Source organism: Nanorana parkeri, unplaced genomic scaffold (assembly GCF_000935625.1).
Source record: "Nanorana parkeri isolate BGI_ZX_2015 unplaced genomic scaffold, ASM93562v1 scaffold55, whole genome shotgun sequence".
Taxonomy (NCBI): domain Eukaryota; kingdom Metazoa; phylum Chordata; class Amphibia; order Anura; family Dicroglossidae; genus Nanorana; species Nanorana parkeri.
Genome location: NW_017306323.1, coordinates 2,820,382 through 2,844,738, shown reverse-complemented (window position 1 = coordinate 2,844,738; position 24,357 = coordinate 2,820,382). Strand labels below are relative to the sequence as shown.

Genomic DNA, 24,357 nt, shown 5'->3' with positions numbered 1-24,357 from the left:
GATGCAAACAAAGGTTTCTGTAAATATGTGTGTTTTTGGATTAATCTCATCTAATCTGGGTAACAAAACTGTTAGAAGCAAAAAAGCTTTTAGACAGTTGGCCATTTGGGTTGAATTCACACCAAATGCATTGGGGCTGCACTGGCAATTTTTTCCAGTACAGCTCCAATGCAAGACGAAGCAATTTGCCTTGTCACAGGTGGGCTCAGTTCACACCAACAGTCTTAAGCTCAAATCCTATTAAAATGGTTAATACACTCTTAATTTACAATTTACTGCATATAATAGTGCTATGTATTAACCCAGAATACCCAATCAGAAATTAGCTTACATTTACTTACCATGGTTACTACACACACTAAATGTGTGAACTGTCACTGCTGTCATGGTGTATAAAGATGCAGGCTCTTAGTCCTTAACATGCTGAGTCCCTGACCTGGTAGAAGCATAAAGCCAGTGAGACCTGAAAGCCTGATCACGTGTCCCTCATTCCTGTTTCATGTCAGTTCCTGCAAGAATTGGATCAGGATGAAACATACTTAAAAACTGTGACCAGCACCATTTTCACAACAGTTTCCTGGACCAGCACCAGTTTCACAACAATTGCTGCCATCTCTAAAGTAGACTAAATGAAAAATGAACAGGAAGACTGAGATGGCCGTGGTTTTTGGAAGAGTTGGAAAGCCAAATGCAGACATCTCTCCCTCAGAGTCCAGAAGGCAGACAAGAAATTTAAACTTTCCCTTTAAACAAGTTTGCCACCTTCCCTAAGCAAGGTGGCTCCTTAAATTTAGTTATGCTGTAAACTAAATGTTGACAATTGTACTATATTAAGCATAAATTTGGATTACACTTCTCGCACTGCCTTACAAGCTACATACCCCTTTGTGTGGACAACCAGCGGCCTCCAATATTTAGGTACTAACAGCCCTGACTCAACACTTCTAATATTATTTCATTCCATTCCATAAAAAAGAGTTACAATGCCTAGTAAAGGGCTTTATGTTTTGGACAGCCAGATTGGTGTGTTTAAAATTCTCCTTCTCCCCAAACTTTTATACCTTTTCAGAACTATTGCCATCCCCACCCCTAACTGGTACTTTAAATCGCTACACTTCTCCCTATCACAATCTCCCTATCAAAAGAAAAAACGAGATGCCCCCGCGCTTGCCTTCCCAAAAGTGCAAAGGTAGGTGGAACTGGTTATCCTGACCTCAAGGATTACCACCTCGCAGCTATCCTGTCCCAACTTAGATTTTGGATTCACTCACCAGAGGATAAAATATGGCCTTTATTGGAGAGTGAATTGGCACAGGGGGTCTCACTGTACTCCCTTGTGCTTCTACACACCGCCTCGTCTTATTCCATAAGCCACTATCATCCTTCTATTCAAGCTAGAATACAGGTCTGGTGTTTGTCCATGCTCCACAAATCCCCCACAGACCAACTGATCTCACCTCCAATCCCAATATCGGCTCTAGCCCTAATTATTCCGGACTTCCCTCATGCTCATTGGTCCAGACGGGGTGTGACCTGGGTGCATGACCTATTGCAAGACCTCAAATCGCGTCCTTTCCCGCAACTCCTTTCCAAGTATAAGCTCTCTACCGCTGATACCTTTCTACAAATATCACCTGCTCTCCCCTCCCTAATGTCTGCTTGCCTAAAGTGCCAATTCCAATATGGAAATACCTCTTTTTCACATCTACATGTAAGGGGGGTATATTGCTCATGTATAATTTCCTACAACATAAGAGTCCCTTTACTAAATTTCCAGCAATTTTTGCATGGGAAAAAGAGTTGGGTGGGTCCTTCTCCCTGAACAGTGGAATTCTGCCTGCAGTTCCATTCACTCTGCCATGAAAAACGCTGACTTGTGGGAGCTTTCTCGTAAAGTTTTCTTGTGCTGGTATCTAATCCCTTACCAGGTCTTAAAATTCTCTTCGTCAGCTTCGGCGCTCTGCTGGAGAAACTGCGAACAGATTTGTACACTTTTGCACACACTCTGGAAATGCAAATCCCTGACGAGCTATTGGGGAAGCATTTTTAAGCTGATTTCCTCTATGACTGGTTGTATCACAACCCCTGACCCGGCTCTGGGTCTCCTACTGATAGGAATAGACCGCTTCACTGTTCACTATTGAGCACTGGTTGTCCACACCTTACTGGCTGCTCAATTCAGTATTGTTAGGCATTGGAGAAGCCCGTTGAGTGACTCTGTGAACGAAACTTACCAAACCTTGCAGTTACATTATGAGTTCAAGAGGCTACATGTGCTTAAAATTGGTGATATGTTCGCATTTGATAGAAAATGGAAAATGTGGATCCCCTAAAGCGAGCTGATGTTGAGTTAACCTTTTCCTTCCTCTAGCCCTGATCCTTTCCCTGTTCACCCATCCTCTCCCTCTGAGTTTGCTCTTTCTATACTTGATTAGATGACCTAATGTATAACTGTGTACCGTTGAGCGAACTGAGCGAACCTTTTATTGTTTTTGTACTATTCCCCTTTGTATGACAATTCCATGCTTGTTATATTTGAAAAATTCAAAATAAAAATATATATTGAAAAAAAAATTAGTTATGCTGGATTGTATCCAGTCTAGGCTAATTTAAAAAGCAGTGCTCATTTGGTTTCTAAGCATGGGACCGAGGAAAGACTTCAGAGGCATGGTGGGCTTCCCCAGGGATGAGCCCTCTGCTGTTTGTTGGATACCAGTCACTTTAAGGTTTTTAAAGGTTTTATTTCATCAGCAACTCATTGTCAAGTGCTACAGATATCTAAGACAGTACAGAACTCTGGGATCACTGACCACTTCCCATCTTTACAGTGCAGAGGGCCTTTAAAATAATTGCAGTAACACTGTGTTTCAAACCTTATGCTGGTCAGTAGATATAGCACAGATTTCCCTAGGCGGGGTCTAAGCCCATCCTGGCACCTCCTGCAAACAGATTTCTACCCTGATTCTTCATCCCATGAACAAATCTATACTCTAACTGGGTCCATACCTGACCAGCTGCAAGCTGCAGGCCTAATCAGACAGCACAGCATTTAAGGCACCCTCCCCCAAACTGGAGGACCGGTTGAAAGAAACTTCCCAAGGTCAGAGACGAATATTTATGTCATCCCCCAGCATGCAACACTAGCCATGAACCTCCTAGTGATGGGCTAAAGAGACACTCCTATTCATAACTCTGCATTATTGGATGCTCTGCTTTGTGCCAAGGTCACACCCAGAAGCAGGCAGATGCACACCATAACTGGGTGCTTAGGAGAAACCAAATCTAGTCTATGTATCTAGTCTATGCTTTCCAAAATAAATTTAAGGAGTCACCTTGCTTAGGGCAAGGTGGCAAACTTGGTTAAAGGAAAAGTTTCAATTTCTTGTCTGCCTTCTGGACTCTGAGGGAGAGATGTCTGCATCTGGCTTTCCAAAACCACAACCATCTCATTCTTCCTGTTTATATTTAATTTAGTCTTCTTTAGAGATGACAGCAATTGTTGTGAAACTGGTGCTGGTCCAGGAGCAGTTGAAGTCTGCACTACCAGATATATTGTATAAGTTCATACTACATGTACACATTATGCAAAATTATCATTTTTGTGGCCATCCATAGTATCTTATCGGAAATAAGTTTTCATTTTAGAACTACCACCAAAAACAGGTTTCTGATCAGATTCTTCTCCATCCCAAATTAACAAAGCTTTTGTACCTCACTGATTGTTGATTTAATGCAAGCTTGCCTTATATTGTAGCTTAAGGTAGTTTGTACCTTGTTTCTTATTGCTTGTTGGACACATAGACCTGAAACCTGTTGAGCTTTTTGTTTCAGCAGAAACTTTGAATCGGATCATTACTTGTTAACAAACCCCTTTTACTTAAAGTACATGTGATGTAAAGGGGAACCCATGAAGGTAGGACTCAGAGAAGTTGCCATTGCTGACTTGGTTCTTAAAAGTACATGGTCAAGATGTGTCATCCTGATCCAATTCTTTCAGGAACTGAAGTGAAACAGGAATGAGGGACAGGAGATCAGGCTTTCAGGTCTCACTTGCATTGTAAATTAAGAGTACTTTAACCATTTTAATAGAATTTGAGCTTTATGCTGTTGGTGTGAACTGAGTCCATCTGTGACAAGGCAAATTGCCTTCTCTTGCAACAGAACTGTGATGGAAAAAATGGCCAGCGCAGCCCCAATGCATTTGGCGCAAATCCAGTCTAAATGGTATTTTATTACAACAAATGACCAAGTGTCTACAAGCTTTTTGCTTTTAACCAACTCTTTGTTACCCAGATTAGATAACATTAATCCAAAAACACACATATTTACAGAAACCTTTTTTGCATCAGAATAAAGCTTTATTGATAAGAAATCACCCTTCTAAGACACAAGCATCTCTTATTATATTATGCATTATCAGAATTGAAGAAAAAGAACTCTAGAGGTAAGCTTCATCCGAAGAGGTTCAGGAGATTGTAGCGGAGTGTAAAAGATACAGGAGGGCTTCACGGTACTACTCAGACCTTCTCCTCACGTTCCTGAACTTGCTGGGACACTGTTTTTCCATCAACCACTTCCTCAATAATGGTTCTTACTTTTCTGTACTTTTGAGGCTCTAAAGAGAAAGAATTTGTATCAGTTAATGGGAGCATTCATGTATAGAATGTGCCAAGTTCATGTGTGTGTGCCTTTTATACACATAGTGAGTGTGACACAGTGTTTGGTACTGATGTCTTGAAGTCACTTTGGATCTAAGTTTTTTTAAATTTTAACTGTTCTTGTATGGGCTTCATTCAGATGATCTGGTGTGCACAATTCAAAAGCATAATAGCAGGTTACTGTTTTCTGAGTGCACACTTAGGTGTGTCGATGGGACCGAGGATGGATTTCTGAATTTCCAGGGGCACAGTGCAACCACCCACACATATAATATGATAAAAGGTTAAAGACTCTCTGCCTGCCCCTGGGTCTTCCTTTTTACTACCCCAGCATAGTTTGTGATTTTTTTCTTGATATGATAGTGCACTGGCTACTTACAGTTCACCAGACCTAATGATGTCCATTTGAAAAGCTCTGTCCCTTGTATCATGTGATTATTTCAGAACATAATTGTTTGTAGCTCTGTTGGAGGCAGCATGCAGTCTGCTTGCGCTGCAGCTACAACTACTTTATATTCCACCAAACCAGAGCAAGGAGGGATGGCTTCATGTTTACTAACCTAAAGTATTTTGAAGCTTTTAAGCCTCAACATCCCCTTCAGCCTTTCCCCATTGCTTCTCTTGCTGAGGTCTACAAATGTGCAGAAATGCTCAGAAAATAGAAACAAAATAAGGGGAAAGTTATCAAAATCTGTAAATTTTGAGACTCGACATGGACTCCTCTAGACATTGGCTCAATATTGACTTTACAATATTCCGTTAGACACAAAGATGATAACGTATAACTAAAAATATATTTTATAACATATAAGGAAGCTTTATTAATAACTGTTAATCTGACAGAATATATTTTAAGAATGTTCACTTTTACTAAAGCCCATAAAGAGAACAATAATTTAATCTGCTTACCTTTAGGACACAGAGCAGGTTGGGGTGGGATAGAGCTATAATAAAGAACAAGAGGAATATCATTTTTAGTCTGATCGTTCACTTCAGCAAAAGTACTTTTTAACTAATACTGTTAGAGTTAAGTATGAATTCATTTTTTTTAACAGTATTGGTACCAATGTCTTAATAAAACTCTTCTTACATGGCCTGTCCATCAAGTAAGCAGCGGTAGATCTCAATTTCCTTCTCCAGCCTAGTCTTGATGTCCAGAAGGTGGTCATACTCTATGCCTTGACTCTCCATTTCTGTCCTAACTTGACACAACATTTCCTCCAAGTTGCTTATTTTTGCCTGAATGTGCCCAAGCTGCAGACAGTAGCTTCCTTCTGTCTCTGCCAAGGAGCTTTCCAGTGTTGTTTTCTAAAGAAAGAAACCATTGTTCATTAAATATATAGTCCTCTATATATCAATATCGGCAGTCTTACACTTATAAAGGTTTGGTGATGACTCACTCTTTGCTTCACTTAAAGTACATGCATACCCATTCACTAAAATATCATTAAAACATTAACATGTTAAAGTAATGTAAAAAAGTAATTTCTAGTATTTTTACATTTTGCAGCTTTATTTAAAATAATATCTGGTTATCCTGCCATGAAGGTGTGCAGGTGTTGCCTGTTATAGGGTGACAACTATTGCTGTCTACCAATTGTGCTCCTTTGTTGTCTCCCTGTCACACACACTTACAAGGGAGACTACAATCCTATTTTAAAAACTGCCATTTTTTTATTTTACAAAGTGCTTTAGAAAACTACATGTCATTCAGTTGGGGTTTACATGTACTTTAACCTGTTGGTGGTGACCCCTACTTAGGGTACACAATCAGATCTTGGATATAGAAAATATTCTTGTGAGATCAAATCTTTTTTACACCAAGGAATGCTAACCCAAAACTTGAAGCAACACATTTAACAGGCTAAATAAAGTTAAACAGCAGTAAATGAAATGCAAAATCTTATTGTCTGTAATTATGTGTTATTTTTCAAAGTAACCATATGAATAGTAACTACTAATAAGTTCTGGAGTACAGTGATAACATAAGCCTTATTAGTAATATAGTCTTACCATTGCACAGGCGGCTTGTAGTTCAATCTCTAGAGATTGAACGGTCCTCTTCAGATCAATAATTTCATTTCTGGTAGATTGGATAAGCTCAGTACCAGATGAAATTTCCTGTTTGAGGACTCGACTCTGAAAATACAACCATCAAAAATGTTGGAAACTTAAATGAAAGGAGTTTCGCCTACAATTATAATGGAAGTAAATCAGCCTCTTTTTTACCATTTCATTGAATTGAGCTTCAGCCTCCCTTCTGTTTTTCTCTGCTAAGCTTTCATAGTCAGCTCTCATATTATTCAGGATTTTAGTGAGGTCATTTCCTGGAGCAGCATTCATCTCCACAGAGAGTTGTCCTGTGACCCCTAGGAAGCTCTTCATTTCCTGAAAGCAATAATAAAAAAGATAAAGCTGAAGATTCCTAAAGTGTTATGTGACATTTTTGATTCACAAGAAAGACTAAAACGTATAGCACAGTGTATGATATAAAAGGAAACGCAAGTTTTGCACCCATAGTAACAGAGATTGTAAGGATTACTAGTACCTCTTCATGGTTCTTCTTGAGACACACGATCTCCTCAGTCAAGCTTTGAATCTGAGCTTCAAGGTCACATATAATCAAGTTGAGTTCATTCAGTACTTTACGCAGGCCATTAATATCAGCTTCCACATTAAGACGGAGGCTCAACTCAGTTTCAAACCTGCATGGCAGAAGATGTGATTATTCACATACTGAGTAAACAATACACAGCAAAGCTATTAGTAGTCCTAAAAAGTAATTATTGATCAGAAACTTACTTCATCTTGAAGTCATCAGCTGCCAAACGGGCATTGTCAACTTGGAGGACAATTCTTGCATTATCCAGAGTGGCTGCTTGAATCTATACAGACAAACAAAGGTTTATGGTTGCCATGTTTATATGACTTAATTAAGTTAATACATTTTGTAATGCTATAATTTATTATGCAAGGAAAGGAAACTGCCAGACTGTTGAGGAGAAAAATTGAAACATTCCAATACATTCTCATGTATATTTACACCAATAATGCTTTAAAATCAATACCTGCTTCTTGAGATCCTCAATGATTTTGAAATATTTGGAGTAGTCCTTCACTTGCTTGTTATCATTGCAGTGCTGTTCATACCAAGCCTTAATTTTGGATTCAAGGTCAGCATTGGCATCTTCTAAATCCTGCACTTTGTTCAGGTATGAAGCCAGACGGTCATTAAGATTTTGCATGGTTTCCTTCTCACTTCCACAGAGGAGGCCATCTCCACCGAAGTAGCCTGCACTAAAGTTACCAACAGCTCCTCCACTCAAGCTCCCAACACCAAAATCACCAAAAGCACCTCCACTTTGGTGAGCACCAAAGCTTTGAGCACCACATGTAGCTCCAGCTCTCCCAGGGAAGGAGCAAACAGATGTTCCATAGTTTCCACCTCCAACAGAGAGCCTTGATGGAGCACAGGGTTTTTGGCAAGACATGTTCTTGGTATGATAGCCCTCCTAGTAAGTAGGTGAAAGAGATAGCAAGCTTACTCTAGGATAAAATCATTAGCCTTTATATGCAAAATCATGTGGGTGGTTCAGTTTCATTCAACTCCCAAACCAATGTCTGGCTCCTAAATGCTTGATGACAGGTTAATTAAAAGATTCAGTGTGTCCACTTGTGCCTATTTTGAAGAATGCCTTAGGCTGGTTGTTACGATAAAATGATAAAAGGGTGGAGCATGGATAATTGTTTTATTTCCTTGAATCTTGTAACTCTGGACAAGTAATTCATGTTTTGAAACTATTTACCCTCCCAGTGATTTTATAGATAATATTCTGAGTAAATGGGCAAGGCAAATGCCATCTAGAGCATTGCACTATTTAGACAAGCTTGACGGATTCTTGAGAAACAATACCTCAAACTTTTACTAGTAGTGCAAGAATATAAAATAAATTGGTATGGAGGTGTTATGGGATCAGAAACACTTCATAATCAGTTTGCTGTTGCATAAAAATCAGTTTGCTCTTGTCCAGTAGTCTCTTCTGATATGTTTTAATTCCCAGACCTTTCACCGTTTTTCTTGCCTGTCTCTGGATTTGTTCTATCTTATCAATATATTTTTGTAAGTGAGGTCACCATACCCAGACACAGTATTCTAAATGAGATCTAACTATCTATATTTACATATAGAAGAAATCAGGTCATCCTTCATCCTGCCTTTGATCAGTCTGGTGATGTACCCCAGACTTCTATAAGCTTTCCCTGCTGCCAGGACACACCGTTTGATCATTTTGCAATCATCTGAAATAATCACCCCAAGCTATTTCATGAGACCTAAAGCCTAATCCCCTTAGCTCACATAATCTCTGGCCGTTACATATAAAACTGCAGAGAATATGTTGTCTTTAATTAGAGAGAAGTTGACTGGTAGACATTCACATACAGTGACCCAAGAGTATTATGGAGCTTGAATTTAATAGGTACCTGCAGATTACCACAACACCCCCGAAACTGGGCCGGCCACGTCTATTAGGCAGATATTGAACTAATCTAGGAAAATGGAGGATTGGTCTGGCTTACCCACACACACTGTGACCTATAAGTAAGGTCTGTCATCATAGTGATGGCAACAAAGTGCCATTGGTAGGCGGGAACAGGTCAAACCTCTGACTTTTTAAGTGAAGTCGATGTTTGCATATTAGCTTACCACTAGATTTGGTTCTCCCTGTGTGCTCTGAAAAAAGCTGAATTTTCTTGTACAGGCGCCCAGGGCTGCCATTAGAAATCATGGCGCCCCATACAGCCTACATGGTTAGCACCCCCGCCCCCCCCCCACCCGCCAATGGTATGCTACTTATGGTCCCCCACAGTCTCACACTATTATTATACATGTATATAGCACTGAAATATATCACAGGGCTATACAGAGAACACTGAGGCAGTCACGTTAGTTTCTGTACAAAGGAGCTTACAGTCTAATGCAGAATGGCATTGGCTGTAAGGGGACTAAAAATCCCAGCAATACATTATACAGCAATGCAGAACAGTATATAAATTGTCAGTCTGTCATTGTTCTGGATCCCCAAGTGTCAGTGTGTCATTGTTCTGGACCCCCAAGTGTCAGTGTGTCATTGTTCAAATACCCCCAAATTCCAATACCTCTGGTAGGGGTGTTTGGTAAAACATGTAAAGCACATCCAAATATATAATGCACCTAATATACCACTGTATCTAAAACAGAGCAGTGAACGTGAAAAAGGAATGAGGGCCCAGTCACACTATAGAAAGTGCGTTCCAGAGCGTTCGGCCTCTGGAACATACCCCAGCTGGCTCGCTTTGTTTTGGGTCAGGAGGGGGCATGGCCTGAGTCCTACCTTCACGGGTTCTCCTTTACATCACATGTGCTTTAAGTAAAAAGGGTTTGTTAACAAGTAATGATCCAATTTAGAGTTTCTGCCGGAACATAAAGCTAAACAGGTTTCAGGTCTATGTGTCCAACAAGCAATAAGGAACAGGGTACAAACTGCCCTAAGCTACAATATAAGGCAAGCTCGCATTAAATCAACGATCAGTGATGTACAAAAGCTTTGTTAATTGGGGATGGATATGGAACTGATCAGAAACCTGTTTTTGGTGGCAGTTCTAAAATTAAAGCTGATTTCCAATAAGATACTATGGATGGACCACAAAAAAAATCTGATTACACAGCTTAATGTATACATGCAATATGCACATATACAATATACAGTATCTGCTAGTGCAGGCTTCAACTACTCCTGGACCAGCACCAGTTTCACAACAATTGCTGCCATCTCTAAGCAGGGGCAGACTGACAACTCATGGGGCCCCTGGGCAATACGAGATTATCGTGTCCCCTTGTGCTCCACCCATATACAAGCCTGACCCACAATAGCAGGTATACTCACTAAAAAATGAATTGCAGGGGAATTCGGGATTTCAAAATCTAGACCAATAGGTTGATTTGGAAAATTAGCTAAACGGCAGAATTTTCTGGTTTGGCTATTTTGTAGGGCTGGTAATGATTAAAATTTTCGTGTTCGATTAATCGAAAAAAATTGTAATCAATTAATTTCGATTAATTATAACGCACATACAAATCCAACTACATTGGCCTATACACATACAGCACAGCAATGAAGTAATAAAATGAACTAGGATCACACTAATCCAGCACGTTATTAATCTCACGTGCCCCGCTTAATATGGCCGCCGCTTGAGTGGGGCAACTCAGAATAATAACGTGCTGGATTAGTGTGATCCTAGTTCATTTTATTACTTCATTGCTGTGCAGAAAGTTTCTTGGGCAAACTCACCGGCCCAAGTGGCTCCGTCGGCTAACGAAGGGGGGAGGAGTCCGGTGACGTCACGGACATCAACGTCACCGGACTCCTCCTCCCTTCGTTAGCCATCACGGTCATCGACGTCACCGGACTCCTCCCCCCTTCCCTTCGTTAGCCGGCTGAGGCACTTGGGGAAGGGGGGGAGGAGTCCGGTGATGTCGATGTCCGTGACTTCACCGGATCGCCGACAGTACTCCCGGAAGCCGGCGGAGAGGTGAGTGTTTTCATTAGCGATCAAAATAATTTTAATCGATCAAAAAGTTTAACGATTAATCGAGAAATTAATCTTTAATTTCCACAGCCCTACTATTTTGCTGTGTGTTATTTAAAGGAAACCTGCACATAGGCTGCCATTATAGGCTGCCATTACTGAGCTTTTGAAAATGTTATTTGTCTGGCTGCTAGATCTGAAGGCTTCAGCGCTTCACATATCTGAAACAAGTATGCAGATTGGGAAGTCTAACCTTCTATGACTTTTCAGGCTAAATACAATTTCCTTGAGGGTGACTATGAACATATTGAGGCCAGGGATAGCTAGCGCTTCTTCAGAAACATGTGTATCCTCTATGTCGGCCTTTCTCAACCATGGTGCCTTCTGGCTTCCTCAGTGGTGCATCATCATTTTCTGATGGTAGGATGTGAAGGGGGGACTGTGATGTAAAATGAGGGATTCCAATATGAAAGGGGGCTCTGATATAAAGAGGGGAGCTATGATGTGAAAGGAGGGACCTCTTAATGTGAAAGGGAGGATTCTGATGTGAAGGGGGGCTTCTGATGTAAAGGGGGCTTCTGATATTAAAGGGGGGCTCCTGATGTGAAGGAGCCTCTGATGTGAAGGGGGGCTTCTGAAGTGAAAGAGGGGCTCTTGATGTGAAAGGTGGGGCTTCTGACATTAAAGGGGGGCTGATGTGAAGGGTGTCATTTGCTAAAGGAGAAATTCTGTCTTTTTTTTTAAACTCCCTCTGGAATGGAACACTGGAAACTCTTTAGTGAATTCCTTTAGTGTATCAGCCCCTTAATGTTATAAATCCCATGGGCATCTGGTCCAGGCCTTTTCATACCTATGTTGCAGGTCACCGATATAGTCTACCTGGAAGAATATACTCAGGCTTGATGTTGCAGGAGCCTGAAATCCCTCATGGAATGCCCAACCCATAAACCGTGGTTAATTTTTCATCACACACTTAATTAAATGGCAAGCGGTATCGTCTTTTGTAATGTATCACAAAGATTGCTCTAAATGAGTCTGGTTGGGGCCCTCAGTGACTGGTAGCACCTCACACAGCTCCCTGCATCCCCCTGTGACAGGGCGTATCCAGAGTCTAGTCTCGGGAGGGGCACTGCTAGAAAATAAGGTCCAAATCCTACCAATACATTATATATTTTATATACAATACATATACTGTTCTGCATTGCTGTATAATGCATTGGTGGGATTTGTATATATATATATATATATATATATATACACATACAGTATATGTATATATACATATATATACACATACAGTATATACACTGAGTATGACCACCCCATCAGTACTTCGTTGGGCCACCTTTTTCCTTCAATACTGCAGCGATTCTTCTTGGCATTGACTCCACGAGATGTTGAAAGATGATGCGAGGAATCTGACACCATGCCTGATGAATAGCACTGTCCAGTTCTGTGAGATTTGATGGTTGTGGAACCAGCTGCCTGATGGCTCTTCCAACTTCGTCCCACAAATGCTCAATTGGATTGAGATCTGGTGATTGTGGGGGCCACCTAAGCAAGGTAAAGTCTCCCTCATGATCTTGAAACCAATCCTGCACAATAGGAGCACCGTGGCATGGCACATTGTCTTGTTGGAAGAAGCCATCTCCATTGGGATACGCCATCAACATGATAGGATGAACTTGATCAGCAACGATACTTTGGTATGTTGTGCTATTCAGATGTTGTTCCACAAGAATTAAAGGGCCCAAATCATGCCAGGAAAACATGCCCCAAACCATAACACTGCCCCAACCAGCTTGAAGGGTTGTACTCATGGATGTGGGGTGCATGCTTTCATGCTGTTTCCGCCAAATTCTCACTCTGCCATCTGCATGATGCAACTGGAGACGTGATTCCTAGTCACGGCTGCCACAATTCGCACGTTCAGACCCAGATTTTCGGCTGACAGTCCAGTCTTTAAACACTTTAACAACAGCTGCTCTTGAACATTTAACAAATTCTGCCGTTCTGCTGATGCTTGCTCCATGGCTCCGAGCGCCAACAATCATCCCACGTTCAAAGGCTTTTAAATCGCATTGTTTACCCATATCTTCAGAAAAAAATCACTTCTACTGTCTGGATAAACAACCTGCTTCCCTTTTTATATTGTTCTGGCCCTCTAGCAACTTCAGCGCAAAATTATAGCTAATTTGCCTACAAACGTCAGATGGTCATAATAATCTGGCCACTCAGTGTATATCTTTAGTTAGACCTCATTTAGAATACCATGTCTGAGTATGGTGACCTCACTTACAAAAAGATATTGATAAGATAGAACAAGTCTATAGACAGGCAACAAAAATGGTGAAAGGTCTAGGAATTAAAACATATCATATTGGGCACTGGACAACAGCAAACTAATTTTCATGCAACAGCAAACTGATTATGAGGTGTTTCTGATCTTGTCTAGAGTTACAAGATTAAAGAAAAGAAAATAATAATTGTTCATGCTCCACCCTTTTTTATACCCATCATTTTATCTTAACGACCAGCCTAAGGCATTCTTCAAAGTAGGCACAAGTGGACACACTGAGTCTTTTAATTAACCTTTCATCAAGAATTTAACAGCCAGACATTGGTTTGGGAGTTGAATGAAACTGAACCACCCACATGATTTTGCATATAAAGGCTAATGATTTTATCCTAGAGTAAGCTTGCTATCTCTTTCACCTACTTACTAGGAGGGCTATCATACCAAGAACATGTCTTGCCAAAAACCCTGTGCTCCATCAAGGCTCTCTGTTGGAGGTGGAAACTATGGAACATCCATTTGCTCCTTCCTTGGTAGCGCTGGAGCTACATGCGGTGCTGGAAGCTTTGGTGCTCACCAAAGTAGAGGTGCTTTTGGTGACTTTGGTGTTGGGAGCTTGAGTGGAGGAGCTGTTGGTAACTTTAGTGCAGGCTACTTCAGTGGAGATGGCCTCCTCTGTGGAAGTGAGAAGGAAACCATGCAAAATCTCAATGACCGTCTGGCTTCATACCTAAACAATGTGCAGGATTTAGAAGACGCCAATGCTGACCTTGAATCCAAAATTAAGGCTTGGTATGAACAGCACTGCAATGATAACAAGCAAGTGAAGGACTACTCCAAATATTTCAAAATCATTGAGGATCTCAAGAAGCAGGTATTGATTTTAAAGCATTATTGGTGTAAATATACATGAAAATGTATCGGAATGTTTCAATTTTTCTCCTCAACAGTCTGGCAGTTTCCTTTCCTTGCATAATAAATTATAGCATTACAAAATGTATTAACTTAATTAAGTCATATAAACATGGCAACCATAAACCTTTGTCTGTCTGTATAGATTCAAGCAGCCACTCTGGATAATGCAAGAATTGTCCTCCAAGTTGACAATGCCCGTTTGGCAGCTGATGACTTCAAGATGAAGTAAGTTTCTGATCAATAATTACTTTTTAGGACTACTAATAGCTTTGCTGTGTATTGTTTACTCAGTATGTGAATAATCACATCTTCTGCCATGCAGGTTTGAAAATGAGTTGAGCCTCCGTCTTAATGTGGAAGCTGATATTAATGGCCTGCGTAAAGTACTGAATGAGCTCAGCTTGGCTAAATGTGACCTTGAAGCTCAGATTCAAAGCTTGACTGAGGAGATCGGGTGTCTCAAGAAGAACCATGAAGAGGTACTAGTAATCCTTATAATGTCTGTTACTATTGGTTCACAACTTGCGTTTCCTTTTATATCATACACTGTGCTATACGTTTTAGTCTTTCTTCTGAATCAAAAAAGTCACTTAACACTTTAGGAAACTTCAGCCTTAGCTTTTTTATTATTGCTTTCAGGAAATGAAGAGCTTCCTAGGGGTCACAGGACAACTCTCTGTGGAGATGAATGCTGCTCCAGGAAATGACCTCACTAAAATCCTGAATAATATGAGAGCTGACTATGAAAGCTTAGCAGAGAAAAACAGAAGGGAGGCTGAAGCTCAATTCATTGAAATGGTAAAAAAAGAGGCTGATTTACTTCCATTATAATTGTAGGCAAAACTCCTTCCATTTAAGTTTCCATCATTTTTTATGGTTGTATTTTCAGAGTCGAGTCCTCAAACAGGAAATTTCATCTGGTACTGAGCTTATCCAATCTACCAGAAATGAAATTATTGATCTGAAGAGGTCCGTTCAATCTCTAGAGATTGAACTACAAGCCGCCCGTGCAATGGTAAGACTATATAACTAATAAAGCTTATGTTATCACTGTACTCCAGAACTTATTAGTAGTTACTATTCGTATGGTTACTTTGAAATATAACACATAATTACAGACAATAAGATTTTGCATTTCGTTTACTGCTGTTTAACTTTATTTGGCCTGTTAAATGTGTTGCTTCCAGTTTTGGGTTAGCATTTCTTGGTGTAAAAAAGATTTGATCTCACTAGAATATTTGCTATATCCAAGATCTGATTGTGGACCCTAAGTAGGGGTCACCACCAACAGGTTAAAGTACAGGTAAACCCCAACTGAATGACATTTAGTTTTCTAAAGCACTTTGTAATATAAAAAAAATTCAGTTTTTTTTAAAAAGATAGTTTTTACCTCTTGGGTAAATGTGCATCGGTACGGCCACCTGTAGTCTCCCTTCGAAGTGTGTGTGACAGGGAGACAACACAGGAGCACAATTTGGAGACAGCGATAGTTGTCACCCTATAACAGGAAGTGCCTGCACAAGAATCTTCATGGCAGAATAACCAGATATTATTTTAATGAAAGCTGCAAAATGTTAAAATGCTAGAAATTACTTTTTACATTACTTTAACATGTGAATGTTTTAATGAGATTTTAGTGAATGGGTATGCATGTACTTTAAGTGAAGCAAACAGTGAGTCATCACCAAACCTTTATAAGTGTAAGACTGCCGATATCCATATAGAGAACTATATATTTAATGAACAATGGTTTCTTTCTTTAGAAAACAACACTGGAAAGCTCCTTGGCAGAGACAGAAGGAAGCTACTGTCTGCAGCTTGGGCACATTCAGGCAAAAATAAGCAACTTGGAGGAAATGTTGTGTCAAGTTAGGACAGAAATGGAGAGTCAAGGCATCGAGTATGACCACCTTCTGGACATCAAGACTAGGCTGGAGAGGGAAATTGAAACCTACCGCTGCTTACTTGATGGACAGTCCATGTAAGAAACGTTTTATTAAGACGTTGGTACCAATACTGTTAAAAAAAATTGTATTCATACTTAACTGTATCAGTATATGTTAAAACGTACTTTTGCTGAAGTGAACGATCAGACTAAAAATGACATTCCTCTTGTTCTTTATTATAGCTCTATCCCAGCCCAACCTGCTCTGTGTCCTAAAGGTAAGCAGATTAAATTATTGTTCTCTTTATGGGCTTTAGTAAAAGTGAACATTCTTAAAATATATTCTGTCAGATTAACAGTTATTAATAAAGCTTCCTTATATGTTATAAAATATATTTTTAGTTATACGTTATCATCTTTGTATCTAAGGGACTCTTGTAAATAAGTATTAGCTTGTCCAGGTGAATAGGAACAAGGATGTAGTTACCATAATGGCTCTTGTGGGCCAATGTCTAGAGGAGTCCATGTCGAGTCTCAAGATTTACAGATTTTGATAACTTTTCCCTTATTTTGTTTCTGTTTCCTGGCCACTTCTGCACATTTGTAGCCAAACTGAGCGACAGAACTATACAGGGGTAGTAACAAGGAAGACCTTGGGCAGGCAGAGAAGGGGCAGGCAGAGAGTCTTCAACCTTTTATCATATTATATGTGTGGGTGGTTGCACTGTGCCCCTGGCTATTCAGAAATCCATACTCAGTCCCATCTACACACCTAAGTGTGCGCTCAGAAAATAGTAACCTGCTATTATGCTTTTGAATTGTGCACACCAGATCAACCAAGCCCATACAAGAACAGTTAAAATTAAAAGACTTAGATCAAAGTGACTTCAAGACATCAGTACCAAATACTGTGTCACACTCACTATGTGTATAGAAGGCACACACACATGAACTTGGCACATTCTATACATAAATGCTCCCATTAACTGATACAAGTTCTTTCTCTTCAGAGCCACAAAAGTTCCGAAAGGTAAGGACCATTATTGAGGAAGTGGTTGATGGAAGAACAGTGTCCCAGCAAGTTAGGGAACGCGAGGAGAAGGTCTGATTGGTACCGTGAAGCCCTCCTGTATCTTTTACACTCCCTACAATCTCCTGAAACTCTTCGGATGTCCCCATGAAGCTTACCTCTAGAGTTCTATTTCTTCAATTCTGATAATTAATAATATAATAAGAGATGCTTGTGTCTTAGAAGGGTGATTTCTTATCAATAAAGCTTTATTCTGATGCAAAAAAGGTTTCTGTAAATATGTGTGTTTTTGGATTAATGTTATCTAATCTGGGTAACAAGGAGTTGGTTAAAAGCAAAAAAGCTTTTAGACACTTGGCCATATGTTGTAAAAAAAATAGCATTTAGGTTAGATTCACACCAAATGCATTGGGGCTGCGCTGGCCATTTTTTCCACACAGCTACGATGCAAGACAAGGCAATTTGCCTTGTCACAGATGGGCTCAGTTCACACCAACAGCCTAAAGCTCAAATTCTATTAAAATGGTTAAACCATTCTTAATTTACAATGTACTGCATATAATACTGCTATGTATTAACCCAGAATACCCAATCAGAAATCAGCTTACATTTACTTACTATGGTTACTACACACACTAAATATGGGACCGGTCACTGCTGTCTTGGTGTTTAAAAATGCAGGCTCCAATCCTTAACCTTGTTCTTGGCTTCAATACCCGAGTCACTAACCTGGAAGAAGCATAAAGCCAGAGAGACCTGAAAGCCTGATCACCTGCCCTTCATTCCTGGTTCAAGACAGTTCCTTAAAGAATTGGACTAGGATGAAACATACAGAACATGCAGTTTTAAGAACCAAGTCAGCAATGGCAACTTCTTTGAGTCCTACATTCGCAGGTTCTCCTTAACATCACATGTAATTTAAGTAAAAGGGGTTTGTTAACAAGTAATGATCAATTCAGAGTTTCTGTCGGAACAAAAAGCTAAACAGGTTTCAAGTCTGTATGTCCAACAAGCAATAAGGAACAGGGTACAAACTACCTTAAGCTACAAAATAAGGCAAGTTTGCATTAAATCAACCATCAGTGAGGTACACAAACTTTGTTAATTGTGGATGGATAAGAAACTGATCAGAAACCTGTTTTTGATGGTAGTTCTAAAATGAAAGCTGATTTCCGATAACATACTAAGGATGGCCACACCAAAATCATTTTACACCACGTAATATATACATGTAATCAGCACATATACAATATATCTGATAGTGCAGACTTCAACTATTCCTGGACCAGCACCAGTTTCCCAACGATTGCTGCCATCTCTAAAGCAGACTAAATGAAAAATAAACAGGAAGACTGAGATGGTCGTGGTTTTTGGAAGAGTTGGAAAGCCAAATGCAGACATCTCTCATTCAGAGTCCAGAAGGCAGACAATAAATGTACACTTTCGCTTTAACCAAGATTACCACCTAGGTATGTCTCCCTAGCCGATCATTAGGAGGTTCATGGCCAGTGTTGCATGCTGGGGGAGGACATAAATATTTGGCTCTGACCTTGGGAGTTCTCTTTCCCCTGGCCCTACAGTTTGGGGTAAATGTTGTGCTGCCTGACCAGGTCTGCAGCCTGCAGGTGGTCAGGTATGGACCCAGTCAGAGTATAAATTTGTTCCTGGGATGAAGAACCAGGGAGGAAATTGTTTGCAGGAGGTGCCAGAGAAGTCAGGATGGGCTTAGACCTTGCCTAAGGAAATCTTTGCTATGTCTACTGCCCAGCATAACATTCAATAAACAGTATTAATGCAGTTATTTTAAAGGCCCTCTGCACTGTCAAGTTGGGAAGTGGTCAGTGATCCCGGAGTTCTGTACTGTCTTAGATATCTGTAGCCCTTAACTATGAGTTGCTGATGGAATAAAATCTTTAGAAAGCTTAAAGTGACTGGTATCCAACTTTACATTAGCATCCCACAACCGGCTAAGGACTCATCCCTGAGGAAGCCCACCCTGCCTCTGAAGTCCCCCACATGCTCTTAGAGCAGGTTGGTGCTACCCAAGCATGTAAACACACTCATATCTTCAAAATCTGCTCAGTCAAAGGCAAGATGACAGGACCCAGTGGAAGAATAAGTGGGTGTCTGGGGGTTCAAATTTTGCTCACTGATTGTGCAGCAGTGGGCTTCTCAGAAGATGAACAGTTCATATTTGGCAGCAGTTTCTTTATACATTGGCAAAGGTAAACACTGCTTTATACGAGATGGTGGTCAATAAGGTGGTTAATTTCACCTTATGATATCTGCTCATAATTCAAAATGAATTATGGATTGGTTGACCCTATACATAAATGTAGTCAACATTAAAAGGAAGAAAGCCTAAGTCTTTTAACTATGAAGGCATAGCCAAGAACAATTTTGAGAACCTAATAGTGATATGAAATTGGAAATAATGAGGCTGCATTGTCTGGGGGGGGTTCGATAAATTAACATGCCCAGATGTACTAATAGTAAAGAGAATTGTGGCATGAATACATCCATGCTTTAACCAAAGGGGTAGTAATTGTATAACATAGGAATGATATTATACCTGAATGGATAAGCATTGTTCTTCATCTTCAAAAGCACCCACAGGTTTGTAGCACATTATATGATGAAAATAGGGGTGGAGGCAAGAGGAGACACTGCACACACCACTTCCCATTTTTAACATGTCCTGAAACAATTGGCCACAGACCTTTGCAACAAGAGATAGACATTTATATTATACGTACGAAATATCTTGGCACCATGTGTAGAGAAATGACACAGAGCATGTAGTGCACTGCGGGAAATTGTGGGTATGGTAAACTTGAGAAGGATTTAAAGGGGTATGGTTAGATAAAATCTGAGCCCACTTTTTATGGGTCAGGTGTGTCTGATGCACAGGGAGCAGGCAGCAGGGGTGCATAATGCACAAGTTGCAAGGTCAGGAGTGTGCAATGCATAGGGTGCAGGGGTCAGGGGTAAGTAACACATAGAGTACATAATGTACAGAATGCATAACACACAGTGCAGGGGTCAGGAGAAAGTAATGCTAGGAAGTAGTGTATTTGGTATTTATAGGTTTAGTAAATTGTGTGCAGTAGCAGTTCACCATAAAACCTTTGCTACCCTTGGCTGTCTCCTTTGAGAATGTGGCAGATTCCCATTCCCATTTTGGCTGCCATTTTTTTGCTGCAGAGACGAGCTCTCAGAGTTGTCTGTAGCAACCAATCAACGTATAACTTTTCTTTTTTCTAACTTGCGGTTAGAAAAGTGAAATCCAGCATAACGTTTCTCACTAATCATATGCTGATCTTCACTTTTCTACCTGAACTAAGAAAGCACAAAAGCTATAAGTTGCTACAGACAACTCTGAGAGCTCGTCTCTGCAGCAAAAATGTTTCCTCTGTTTTCTGTTTCCTATTCAGTAAAACTCATCTTAAGGGACAGTCTCTTTTTGAAACCAAATCCTCTGCCCCCTTTTACTCCTTAGTTGCCCCCCTCCAATTCATCAGGTGTATAGACCTAGACCAGGGGTAGGCAACCTCGGCACTCCAGCTATTTTTGGAAACCAGAAGTCCCTTGAGGCATTGCAAGACTCGGACTGCCACAGGCATGACTCCCAGAGGCAGAGGTTTTGATGGGATGGGTAGTTTCATCACAGCTGGAGTGCCAAGGTTGCCAACCCGCGGTTTAACCAATTATTTTCCCCATATTAATTTTATATAGCCTGCATATGATAGTATATGTACGTTTGGTTTATTTTTTGAGGTTAGTACTTCTTGAAAAAAATTACCCTTGCAAAGTCCTTTAATTGCTCTTTGCCTTGATTTAAAGCTGAACTCCAGGCAGATATAGAAAATACCAATTACTAGTTGTTTATGCCTTAATAACTCTTTAAATGTATTTAAAAGGTATCTGGTAATACTGCATTTTAAATTGCTACCAGCCTCTTTTCATTCCCTGTACAGCAGCATTCAGACTGAAAGTTGGAAGGGCCCGGGCTCCCAAAGCCCATTGACAGAGTCCAGTGGCAGAATAGGCCAGGCCCGCAGCATTCAGTAATAGGTGTCAGGTGTGCTCCATGCTCATGGGCTGACAAGGAACATGCTGACGAGAGAAAAAAGCAGAATGATGAGTTCATGTGTCCACTGCTCCTTCTTCACTGTCCAATAACAAGGTATACCATCTGGAAGGATTGTGTAAATCTGAAAACTGACCAAACAGAAATATAAATATCTTTGTAGGTAAAGCAGTTAAAGGCCCATTTCACATGGTCATCTTCCATTCCATCACAGTAGGGAATCCTACACTGATCCCCTGCTGAGTAGGATGAATATGGAAACGAATGTCACACTCCATTTTTTTTTCATCCGTCTTGTGATGGAGGAAAAATGAAGACATGATGATTATGGGCAATCAGATGTAAACGGTGGTACATCGACCTACATCCGCCCACATCCTGTCTGGTACGCAAAAGTGAACCTGGACACAAACTAAAAACAGAGCTTTACCCCCTTTCACTAAAAATCATATTAGTATGCAGCTCTGCATGCTGACATCCACTTTCATCTGGCCACCCATAAAGATTGCAGTCCATTTTTGATTAATCTAATCATGGGTCAATAACAATTGGGGATGGAACACCTGTGTGAAAGGGGCCAAACAAATTTGAAAACTAATAAACTGAGAAGTCCTTATCTACAAGTTTTGGGTGAGTCACTTAACAGGGCTGATTTATAAAAGGTTTGCCCAGCAGCAAGCTGGGAATATGCCATTTACAAGGTATTATTGCTCGTTGGCTGCACTTAGTGGCAGTAATGCCGTGCTGTCAGGGACCAGAGCGCCTCCAGGTGGCACTGTGGAGCTGGAACCTAATCCTGCAGTTCCAGTGTTCGCCTGCAGGTGTCTCCCAGCAATTAGGCACCACTTGGTGCTGATCTGGGAGGGTATTAACCTCTCCCTGCAATGAGGCCTGTGCTTCAGTATTGTTGCCATAGCCTGTTGCCTGTATACTGTTGCCTGTATCCTGTTCCTGCCTTGTACCTTGACTTGGACCTGACTCCTGACCGTTACCCCTGAGGTCTCTTGATCAGTGGCTTCCTCCTTGTGTCCTGCTGCCCAGGGGTTGCCCTGTTGCTTATATTTTTACATGTTACTTGCGGGTGGTGGTGTGGTTATTTATGGTTGTGGTGTTTTGGTGCAGCTAATAAATTATAGATTGTAAGCATTTGTGGTCACGTATTGGTTCTCTTGTATAGATACCTGCACGTGGTGTGGGGACACCCGTGCACGGTATCGTGACACGTGCGAACAATGTTCACCCAGCTATGTGCTGTGCGAACCTTTTATAAATCCGCCCCGAAGTATTGAAACTAGGGATGCACCGATACTGATACTAGTATCGATATCGGTGCCGATTTCGATTATTTGGGCGACTACCAAAAAAAATTATCGGTACTCGTACTCGGTACCAAAATACCGGTATCGGTGCATCCCTAATTGAAACCAAAGGGTCCTCACGGTAGCCAAGCAACTATAACTGGAAGTGAGAAGGAAACCATGCAAAATTGTAACAATGGTCTTGCTTTATACCCAAGCAAAATGCAGGATTTGGTAAAAGCCAATGATAGCCTGAATACAAAATGAAGGCTTGGTATTAACAGAACCTCAATAATAACAAGCAGGTAAAGGACTACAGCAAAGGACACCAAATCACTGAATGCCTTATGAAGCAGGTACTGATTTTAAAGCATTATTGGTGTCGCTATACATATTTCGTTATTAATGTGCAAACAAACTGTGAATGTACTAGTATGTTTCAGTTTTTTTACCATCATGTTCTCATAATGATTGTGCTGATAACATAAAATGTTAACGCCCTTAAATGCATCAACTAAAACATGTACTATCAAAAACTCTTGGAGGCATACAGAAGATTCATTTAGCCACTGCAAAAAAAAAAGGTATTGTCCAACAAATTGACAATGTTCGTTTGGCAGCTGAGGATTCTAATCCAAAGTAAGTTTAAGATCAACAACTACATTTTTGTTCTATTTTTGTTTTACTGAGTAATAGCCAAATAATCACATTACCTCTCAAACAGGTTTGAGAATGAGACAACCCTCTGTTAAAGCGTGGAAATTGCAATTAATAGTCTGTACAAGATTACCTCAGCTTGGAATATTGTGACCTAAAACTGAAAGCTTGGCTAAGGAGATTGTGTGACTCAAAAAGAACCATGACTCATTGTATCGTATAGTATCCCTTCCAATGTATTATACAAAGGATACAAAACTCTCTGTCATGGTACATTTCCAACTACCAAGGGACCATAGTGTGGAACGGACCTCACCAAAATGTTGAATGATATGAGAGCTTAGTATGAAGAAATATAAAAAACCAAGAGGGGCAGTTGACGTCAAAATTAGGCCAAACCTTTTTTTATGAGATTTGCAAATCATTGCATTGTGTTAAGTAGATTTTACACAATATTCCAACTTTTTTGGAATTGAGGTTGTAAACTAGTGACACGTTAGGACACTGAGGGGGTGAGTTTTGGAGTGGAAAGATATATTTGATTGTATCGGCATAAAGATGGTATTGGAAGCCATGTGAGGTAATCAACTGACCAAGGGAGGAGGTGTAGATAGAGAAGAGAAGGGGTCCAAGGACAGAGCCTTGGGAGACCCCTACAGAAAGAGGAAAAGGAGGGGAGGAGTTAGATTTGTAGGTGACACTAAAGGAGCACTTAGATAGGTAAGATGAGAACCATGACAGAGCAGAGTCTTGTAGGCCAAGGGAGCTTAGTTTTTTGAGGAGCAACAGGTGGTCAACTGTGTCAAAAGCAGCAGAAAGGTCCAATAGCAAGAGTAAGGAGTAGTGGTCATTTTTTTTAGCAGTTAGTAAGTCATTAGTGAGTTTTAGGAGAGCGGTTTCAATGGAGTGTTGGGGGCGAAACTAGACTGTAAGGGGTCAAGGAGGTTGTTATCAGTGA

The 24,357-nt window shown here is 40.5% G+C and overlaps 2 protein-coding genes across 2 annotated transcripts; one reads left to right on the top strand and one right to left on the bottom strand.

Moving 5' to 3' along the window:
- Window positions 1-4,347: 4,347 nt before the first annotated feature.
- Window positions 4,348-8,149, bottom strand: LOC108804339 (keratin, type I cytoskeletal 12-like). Its single transcript, XM_018576042.1, is given in 7 exon segments — window positions 4,348-4,615; window positions 5,678-5,966; window positions 6,672-6,797; window positions 6,888-7,046; window positions 7,207-7,363; window positions 7,461-7,543; window positions 7,727-8,149. Coding segments are annotated over 7 exon segments (1,335 nt in total). The 3' UTR covers window positions 4,348-4,517.
- A 6,054-nt stretch (window positions 8,150-14,203) lies between these two features.
- LOC108804356 (keratin, type I cytoskeletal 12-like) lies at window positions 14,204-17,513 on the top strand. The gene is made up of 8 exons (XM_018576065.1): window positions 14,204-14,398; window positions 14,582-14,664; window positions 14,762-14,918; window positions 15,079-15,237; window positions 15,329-15,454; window positions 16,203-16,420; window positions 17,166-17,179; window positions 17,335-17,513. The coding sequence occupies exons 1-8, from the start codon at window positions 14,222-14,224 to the stop codon at window positions 17,430-17,432; spliced, it is 1,032 nt and encodes a 343-aa protein (XP_018431567.1). The 5' UTR covers window positions 14,204-14,221; the 3' UTR covers window positions 17,433-17,513.
- The last annotated feature ends 6,844 nt before the right edge of the window (window positions 17,514-24,357 follow it).

Coding starts and splice junctions, on each gene's coding strand:
- LOC108804356 (XM_018576065.1), top strand. CDS start 14,222: ATGCAAAATCTCAATGACCGTCTGGCTTCATACCTAAACAATGTGCAG. Junction 14,665..14,761: donor GCTGATGACTTCAAGATGAA/GTAAGTTTCTGA, acceptor TCTGCCATGCAG/GTTTGAAAATGAGTTGAGCC. Junction 15,238..15,328: donor AAGCTCAATTCATTGAAATG/GTAAAAAAAGAG, acceptor TTGTATTTTCAG/AGTCGAGTCCTCAAACAGGA.